This window comes from Cyphomyrmex costatus, unplaced genomic scaffold (assembly GCF_001594065.2).
Source record: "Cyphomyrmex costatus isolate MS0001 unplaced genomic scaffold, Ccosl1.0 scaffold574, whole genome shotgun sequence".
NCBI classification, from domain to species: domain Eukaryota; kingdom Metazoa; phylum Arthropoda; class Insecta; order Hymenoptera; family Formicidae; genus Cyphomyrmex; species Cyphomyrmex costatus.
The window spans coordinates 1,371-10,864 of NW_017279920.1; the positions used below are offsets into that span (position 1 = coordinate 1,371).

Genomic DNA, 9,494 nt, shown 5'->3' on the forward strand with positions numbered 1-9,494 from the left:
GATATAGAATTATTGTGCCATTTAAGTTTAGGAAAGCTCTGTTAGAAGAAATACACGGAGTTCATTTAGGAATAGCAAAGATGAAAGCGGTAGCAAGGCAATATATTTGGTGGCCTAAAATTGATAAAGAAATAAAAGATTATGTTAAGCAGTGCGAAGCTTGTAGAGCTGTGGCCAGCAATCCTAGTAACTCACCATTAATTAAGTTCCTAGAAGCAGAATTTCCGTTCGATAGAGTGCATATTGATTTCGCAGGACCTTAGGTCAAACGTATTTAATTATAATTGATGCGTTTACTAAATGGCCGGAAGTATTTGAAATGTCTAACATGAGTGCGGGAGGGGGACTATAGAGAGATTAAGAGAATGTTTTGCTCGTTTCGGTCTTCCGCGCATGATATTTTCGGATAATGGTAGACAGTTTGTGTCGAAGAAATTTGCTAATTTTTGTAAGAACAATGGAATTAACCATAGAACGTCAACTCCGTATCATCCAGCTATTAACGGTCTAGCAGAGAATGCAGTGGGCAATTTTAAAAGAGGATTATTAAAAGCGTTAGCAGATAAGCGAAATGCGTCAGTGAGTACAACTACATTAATTAATAGGTATTTAGCATCATATAGGAATGCGCCACATACGTGCGTAGGAGAAAGTCCAACAAAATTGATGTTTGGTCGCAAAATTAGAACTAGGTTGAGTTTGTTGAAAGGGAAAAGGCTAGAGAGAAGCAGGTGCGATATTTTAAGGAAAATAGAGAAATTGAGTTTGAGCCAGGAAAAATGGTATATGTGAGAGATTATAAGTGTCCAACGAAGCCAACTTGGCGTAAAGCGATTATTAAGAATAAATTAGGTGTTAGAACTTATTTATGTAGAACGTTAGATGCAGAAGGATTAGTATGGAAAAGACATACAGATCAAATTGTAAAGGCTGGAGAGTTTTATAGTAAGGAAGAGGCCTATTTGATGCAAAAGGAAGAAGGAAAGGATTTGAAAGAGTCGAAAATTGTTAAAGAACCAGAAAGTGAGGGTAAACAGGTCGTAATTCAGAAAGAAGACGAAGCGAAGATTAGTATTGCTAAGGTCAGACCTAAGAGAGACATAAAACCGGTTGAGAAACTGAATTTATAATTTAAGATTAAGGTATTAATTATTTTAAGTATTTTCTAATTTTGTCGGGGAGGATATCCTCCCCGACAAAATTAGAAATAACTAGCGCCAGATACTACATATATATGTAGTATCTGGCGCTAGTTATTTCAGTTACTTCAGTTATGCTAGTAATATCACAGTTTAACCAATTACGACACTAAGGGTGCTGTTTGCGTATCTATAGGGTTTTGTACATTTTTATTAGCTACTTTTAATATCAAAGATCCCGCTCTTGGTTGCGTGCAGCGCCTATCAGTTTTTCCGTGCTAAGTTTAGTTTGCGGCGCTCCGACAGCGCTTTATCCCCTCTACTCTCATGATTTGCGCACTGCGAGAGTGAACGTTACTGTCTGTACAAGTTCGAACCGAGCATTATCGTTTTCATAAGTTTTGTATCTGTCTGGCTGTAATAAAGAACAGAGTTATTTTGTACAAGTGTCCGTTGGCATTGTGAGACATTTCCTTGCACACATAACGGCGCAAACATTTTTTGGTCCTTCGAGCCGGATACAGGCAGAGGATACAGAACTGTCGTTGAGAAAAGGCCCTTTGTCCGGCATCAACTTGCACTGCATCAAGGCGTCGGAAGAGGCCAGCCATCTTTTTCTTATTTTCACGTGCGTGCTCGTGGATGGATATAAACTGCATCTTATAGCATTCGTGAGAGATACAAAGTCATTATCAAGTGTATTCAGAGACGGCGACGTTACGAAGTGCGTTTTAACCTAAAATCTGCAATTCGCACGCAAAGCGTAAAATCGTGAGAGCCATGCAAAACGTACAGGATGAGCTTAAGGTATTAAAGCAACGCCGCACGACACTAAAGTCGCAGTGCACGCGGTTTCAAACATATGTGGATGCTGTGGACATTCAGAGCGTTTCCATCATAGAGCTGCGTGCTCGTTTACAAAGGTTCACACCATGTTGGAATGAGTTCAACGGAATTCAAGGTAGGATCGAAGCGTTAGATAATAGCGATCAAAGTGAGATGAATCAAGAGGAGGAAAGAGAATCATTCGAAGGTAAATATTTCATAATTATTACTAAATTGGAGATGCTCATAGAGCAAAGACATAGAATGAAACAACCTAATGGCTCGTTTCATAATCTCCCTCACGCAAGAGAGAGTACGCCATTAACGCAAGGAACGATTTCCGCAAATGATTCTTTGAAGTTGCCTCGTATAACCTTACCTACATTTTCAGGCAAATATGACGAGTGTACAGCATTCCGTAACATGTTCCACAGTATGATTCATCAGAATGCTGCACTGCCAGATGTTCAAAAGATGCAGTATTTGGTATCGGCGCTAAAAGACGAGGCGTATGACGTAATTTCGTCACTCGAACCTTCCGCAGAAAATTACAGGGAAGCGTGGCAAATGCTCAATGAGAGATATGACGATCCTAGTTTGATAATCAGTAAGCATGTAAAGGCGTTGTTTGATCTTCCGCATATGAGTAAAGACAATCATGTTGTTTTGAGAAAGCTTTTGGATACGGTGGTAAAGCACATACGAGCGCTTAAGGCGTTGAAGAGGCCAATAGAGCATTGGGACGACCTAATGTTACATATAGTTACAACTCGGTTAGATCACGCAACTGCCAGAGAATGGGAAACTACCATAGATAGAGGTAGTATTCCCTCTTTCAAACAACTTATAACATTTTTAACTCAACGTTGCAGAGCATTGGAAGCATCATCAAGAGATCAGCATTCAAAGATAGCGAGTGAAAAGTCATCGCAGAATAAAAAGATTGCAGCACACGTAGTTACCACGAAGAACGGCTGTGCGTATTGCCACTTGGAAAATCATAGTATTTACAAATGTAAAGATTTCTTAGCGCTTCAGGTGGATCAGCGAATAAAGGAGGCAAAGACTCGCAAGATGTGCCTTAATTGTCTAAAGAGCGCATCAAGCCAAAGATTGCTCAGCCGGTGAATGTCGTAAGTGCAGCAAACGACATAATACATTGTTGCATTTTGAACAAGCTGTCAAAAGCGTATCGGAAGCAGGTACAAAGCCTAGCGAATCTAGCGAAGAAAATTCGAAAACAGCTAGCATAAGCTGTACGTCAGTGAAGGAAGCACAACAGGTTTTATTAGCAACAGCGATAATCAATGTGCAGGACGCTACAGGAAAAATTAAATCCGTCAGAGCCTTACTCGACAATGGTTCACAGTCGTGCTTTATTACAGGTAACTGTTGTAAGGAGCTGGGGCTTAAACTACAATCAATCAGTGTGCCGATTTACGGATTGGCTCAGCAGCAGACTCAAGTCAGAAATTCAGCAAAAGTAATGATACAATCTAGAATCACTGGGTTCAAGAGGACATTAGATTGCTTGGTGATCGAGAGAATTACCCAGGATCTACCTTGCAGTATGGTGGATAGAGTGGGCTTACACATTCCGAAGAACATTCCACTTGCGGACCCGCAAGTCGATAAACCGTCGAGCATCGACATGCTGCTAGGAGCGGAAATTTTCTTTGAGCTATTGGCCGTCGGAACGATTAAATCAGCAAAAAGCCAGCCAACGTGGCAGAACACTCTCTTGGGTTGGATCATTTCAGGAAATTGCACCAGTGCTAGCCAGCTATCCAAGGGATCTGTTTGCAGTATAGCCACAACTGATCCGTTGAATAAAGCTCTCACAAAATTTTGGCAAATTGAAAGTTGCGAGAGAAAAGATACACGAACTCCTGAGGAGTGCTCTTGTGAGGACCACTTCATGAAAACTCACAAAAGGGATCAACATGGAAGATTCGTCGTTTCGCTTCTAGTCAAAGAGCATATGATGAAACGTTTAGGAAATTCGAAAGAAATCGCGATCCAGATATTTAAGAGTCTGGAGCGACGATTTAAGCGTGACCCACAGCTCAAGGTGGAGTACAGCAAATTTATACACGAATATTTAGCGCTTGGACACATGCGCGAGTTCACTAATTCAGTCGACAACGTTTGGCCACATTTCTACATGCCACATCATTGCGTCATAAAAACTGCCAGCAGCACGAGCAAGTTGAGAAGATGTATCGGCAGATCAAGATGGATGCTGAACAAACATCATTACAAAGAATAGTATGGAGGAATGATCCATCCGAAAACATTAAGACTTATGAACTGTTGACGCTAACTTACGGGACTGTGCCAGCGTCATTTATAGCAACAAAGGTTATTTAACAATTGGCGGATCTCGAGGCTCACAAGTTTCCAAAGGGTGCGGCTGCGGCATGCAAAGATTTCTACGTCGACGACTTTATATCAGGAGCGGACACATTGACAGAAGCAATGGAAATACGCAATCAGATATCTGCATTGCTTGAAGCAGGAGGCTTCAGGCTACGGAAGTGGGCTTCCAATAGCGCTAGTTTACTCGACGAGATGCAAGACACGTCATCAGACAATCGACTACTCGAGTTGGACAAATTTGGATCAGCCAAGACTCTAGGTATTAATTGGAATCCTGCCAAGGATGCATTTCAGTACAGATTTCAGGCTGAAAAGTCGTTTCCAAAGACGTACACCAAAAGAATAGTTCTATCACAAATTGCACAGATCTTTGATCCCCTAGGATTGCTCGGGCCAGTAATCACGAAGGCGAAGATCTTGATGCAAACTATTTGAAGAAGCAATTTAGATTGGGATGAGCCATTACCTCCAAAAATCAATGCGGAATGGGCTCAATTCATTCAGGACTTGTTGAAGGTTAACAAGATTGAGATACCTCTCAGAGTCACAACCAACTTCACAGAAGGGGACACACGCGTAGAGATTCACGGATTTTCGGACGCTAGTGAGCGCGCCTATGGCGCCTGTATATATCTTCGCAGTTTTAACGCGCACGGAGCCGTCGAAGTACATTTGTTATGCTCTAAATCACGCGTATCTCCAATAAAAGTATTATCAACACCACGGCTGGAGTTGTGCGGCGCACAGCTCTTGGTCCACCTAGCAGAAAAGGTCAAGAAATCTTTAGAAATCCCTATTTGCAAGGAATATTATTGGACCGACTCATCAATAGTCTTATACTGGATTAAGGCTACTAACAAGAAGTTGCCGGTCTTTGTAGCTCATAGAGTGGGCGATATTCAAGATTCAACAGCAATCGAAGATTGGAGACATGTTCAAGGTAAATCAAATCCAGCAGATTTGATTTCGCGCGGGGCGAGCATTCAGGAATCCTTAGAGTCGCAAATTTGGTGGAATGGGCCTCAATGGTTGCATCAACAGCACTTGCCAGAGGAACAGCACAAACAAATAGATTATGATGAAAGTCAATTAGAAGACCGTGACAAATCGAAAGTAGTGGCTGTATCAGCCTGCAGCGACACGAGTCCGTTTGAAAAATACAGCAATTTTAATAGAAGAATTCGTATCGCGGCCACATGTTTGCGTTTTCTGTATAATTGTAAGAAAGAAAAAGCATATGGTCCATTAACAGCAAGCGAACTAGAAAGAGCAGAGAAGAGCTTAATGAGAAGAGAGCAAGAGATTGCATTCTACAAAGAGATCAATAGGCTCAAAAAAGGCAAGACAATTTTGCAACAGAGTTGTCTAAAATATTTAAATCCATTTTTGGATGAGGATCAGTTGTTAAGAGTTGGAGGCAGATTAAGGCACGCACAATTGTCATCGGATATCAAACATCCAATATTATTGCCTTATCATTCCAGGTTTACAGAGATCATCATAGAGCACGAGCACTTGAGGAGCTTGCATGCCGGAGCAGACGCAACATGGCTGCTGTTCGCCAAAAATATTGGCCGATCAAGGCGCGCGGTACAGTCCGCAGATTATTGCGAGGTTGTATAAAATGTTTCAGGTCGAAGCCGCGATTTTCGGAGCAATTGATGGGGGACCTACCGATGCAGAGAGTTACGCTATCAAAGCCATTCAATAGCACAGGAGTAGATTATTGCGGGCCGATCTACATTCGTGAAGGTTCGCGGAGAAACAGTAAACGTCTCAAGGCTTTCGTAGCGGTATTTGTGTGTATGGCAACAAAGGCTGCACATTTAGAAGTAGTATCTAACTTGACAACGGATGCATTTCTTAATGCGTTCAAGCGATTCATCGCTCGCAGAGGTAAGCCTGCAAATGTTTTCTCGGATAATGGAACTATTTTTACAGGAGCCAATCGTGAATTAGAAGAGCTCAGAGCTCTATGTAGTCAGGAGGAGCATCAGCTTAAAGTTATAAATGAAACAGCCAAGGAAAGAATCAACTGGCACTTCATACCTCCACGTGCACCACATTTTGGCGGTTTGTGGGAGACTACCGTGAAGGTGTTCAAAAGGCATTTCTATAAAATAGTCGGGGAAACGCCACTGACTTTCGAAGAAGCATCAACATTTACATCACAAGTGGAGGCTATTCTTAATTCGAGGCCATTAACAGCTATGTCATTGGACCCTAATGACATGAGTTACATTTCTGCAGGGCACTTTCTTATTGGCGACACTCTGACGTCATATCCAGAACCTAATCTCATGCAAATACAAACTAATCGTTTAACGAGATGGCAGCATCTAGAGCAGATGCGACAGCATTTTTGGAAGCGTTGGTCGAATGATTATTTGCTTCAGTTACAGCATCGTATAAAATGGTGTGCTAATCATGGACCTTCCATTCAAATCGGTCAGCTAGTCATTTGTCGTGAGGATGGTACTCCACCCTTGAAATGGGTACTTGGCAGAATTTTAGAAATCTTCCTGGGAGAAGATAACATTGTGAGGGCAGCGACTGTCAAAACCGCAACCGGTTCTTATAAAAGACCAGCTTCCAAACTTGCAGTTTTGCCGATTGAAGAAAAGCTTAATGCGTTTAATAATTAACATTGTTATAATTCTATTTTAAAGCGTGTAACTACCTGCTTTTTATACTCGGACTAGCTCGTCGGAAAAATTTGCGTATCGTATAAAAAAAGGTTCGGCTGGAGGAGTATTCGCGTCGGAACGGGGCGGCGGAAAATTATGTGAAGCGTCGGAAATCGGTAAAGAAAATACTAATGCGAAAGTAATAGTTAGACGAGAAACATAGTTTATTAAGACAAGCTAGATGGTACGGAAATTATAAAAATCGAAGAGACAAATAACATATAGGAATATATAATTAACGGACGCGACTTACAATAATACAGCGAAGAAAATAAACGAGCGCGGGTAACAGAGAATATATATATATATATACAAACGAGCGCGGACAACAGAAAAGAAATGTATATATATATTAACGCAGAAACGGACGCGGACTCTACAACAAAAACTAACCCTAAACGGCGCGAGATATATACCGGCGGTCGCGGGTTTTCTCGACGGCGATCTGCAACGCGGCGGAACGCGGGTATACGCCAGCAAGCGTCGTTTCGCGGCGCGATACGTAATTTTGGCAATGCTAGGAAAGGAAACGGAGTTGGTACTTGACGGCCGGGAACGCCCGACAGAGGCAGGGAGCGCCCTACCCCTTTTCGAATGTCAAGTACCAAGACGGGATTTTCGGGATGCGGAAAAGAAGGTAAGGAAGGTGGGAGTACTAACTAATTACGGTTGTCCGGCGGCCGGGAACGCCCGGCAGAGGCGGGGTACACCCCACCCCTCAGGTTCGTCGGAACAACACGTGAATCTGGTTGCGTGCTCGAGATGCGTTTCCTGGACGGCTCGTTCGGCGGCCGGGAGCGCCCGGCAGAGGCAGGGTACACCCTACCCCTCAGGTTCGTCGGACGAGCGAGTCGATGGATCGGTATCGTGAGCTAAGGAACTGGTAATCGGATCGGATGTATCAGGAAAGCGGTGAAGACAAAAATGCCTCGCGCGGCTTGATATCGCGGTATCTTATACTCGACCGCCAGTCTCGCTCGCAATACTTCGGCCGGTCGCGGTATTTTCCGCCGATCGGCTTCTCGTGGGAGAAGATTTCCGATCGGCGGTCCCCGGCGACGGTCGGTACCTTTCGGCGAGACTGGCGGTTCCAACGGCAGCTGCTGTTCCTGCGAATTACTTTAACATGCGAGCAGGCGCCTCGCTCCTACTCTCGTTGGCACCACGCGGGAACGATGCATTTTAGGGGGGCATCGTTACAAGCGTTTTATGAAATATCATTACAATGTACTTGAATCTCATGTTCTGTAAATCAAATGCGAATCTGAGCATTATTTCTTTTGTTTTTTGTTTCATTTCGATAGGCTATATCAAGGCGCGCAGTATGTTTGCGTATCTATAGGGTTTTGTACATTTTTATTAGCTACTTTTAATATCAAAGATCCCGCTCTTGGTTGCGTGCAGCGCCTATCAGTTTTTCCGTGCTAAGTTTAGTTTGCGGCGCTCCGACAGCGCTTTATCCCCTCTACTCTCATGATTTGCGCACTGCGAGAGTGAACATTACTGTCTGTACAAGTTCGAACCGAGCATTACCGTTTTCATAAGTTTTGTATCTGTCTGGCTGTAATAAAAAACAGAGTTATTTTGTACAAGTGTCCGTTGGCATTGTGAGACATTTCCTTGCACACATAACGGCGCAAACAGGTGCGGTCGAGTTGCCACTACGAATACTTCGAAGCATTTCTTGATTGGTTAATTTGTAAAATTCTTGTTTCTGATTGGTTAATCAAACGCTTCGAAGCATTTGTAGTGGCAACTCGACCGCTCCCTAAGCGTCGGCACCTTTGATGTAGGTGATCCCAAGTCACATGATCTGTCGCCATTTTGAGAAAAGTACACGCGCTTAAATTTGAATATTTCAGATACGAAGATAAATTACAAAGATGATTATTATGGGTGTTTTCAAACAAAAGAAACAGGTTACATAGTGTAATACAATAAATTATTTCATTTTTGTTTAATGTTAAGTATAAAATATTAAATAATTCATTGTTTTATACTATGTCAACTGTTTTGCTGGGAGACATTCTTACAGGGAATGGAAAGTTACTTTTTAAAAGTAACTAGTTACAGTTACTCGTTACCGAGTAACAAATGTAACTAGTTACAGTTATCGCTTTTTAAAAGTAACTCGTTACAGTTACCGTTACTTGAAAAATAACTTTTCGTTACTTTTCCGTTACTTTTTAAAAATCAATTTAAAAATGTACTTTTGCATTTTTTTTATATGTAATACTGACAAATATATAATTTTATTTAAAAAAAAGCAATGTAGAATGGCTCAAATAATAAATTAAATAAAAGTAAAATGAGAAGGGTTACGAGCCAAAAATGAAACAGTTTATTTCCGATAAGAACGACGATGACAATGTAATTAAATATATAAATATATATTAGAATTAGAACAATAACATGGATAAAACAAGATAAAAACAAACGACGTTTCGACACTTATTGTCATCGT

The 9,494-nt window shown here is 41.8% G+C and overlaps 3 protein-coding genes across 3 annotated transcripts; all 3 read left to right on the plus strand.

Annotated features, from left to right (window-relative positions):
• Nucleotides 1-393: 393 nt before the first annotated feature.
• Nucleotides 394-4,233, plus strand: LOC108779298 (uncharacterized). Its single transcript, XM_018546686.1, has 5 exons — nt 394-579; nt 693-1,082; nt 1,902-2,172; nt 2,356-3,088; nt 3,153-4,233. The coding sequence occupies exons 1-5, from the start codon at nt 394-396 to the stop codon at nt 4,231-4,233; spliced, it is 2,661 nt and encodes an 886-aa protein (XP_018402188.1).
• A 209-nt stretch (nt 4,234-4,442) lies between these two features.
• LOC108779299 (uncharacterized) lies at nt 4,443-5,966 on the plus strand. Its single transcript, XM_018546687.1, has 2 exons — nt 4,443-4,739; nt 4,848-5,966. Exons 1-2 carry the CDS (start codon nt 4,443-4,445, stop codon nt 5,964-5,966), a joined length of 1,416 nt encoding a protein of 471 aa, XP_018402189.1.
• Nucleotides 5,967-6,004: 38 nt separating this feature from the next.
• Nucleotides 6,005-6,988, plus strand: LOC108779300 (uncharacterized). The gene has a single exon (XM_018546688.1). It carries the CDS (start codon nt 6,005-6,007, stop codon nt 6,986-6,988), a length of 984 nt encoding a protein of 327 aa, XP_018402190.1.
• Nucleotides 6,989-9,494: the final 2,506 nt, after the last annotated feature.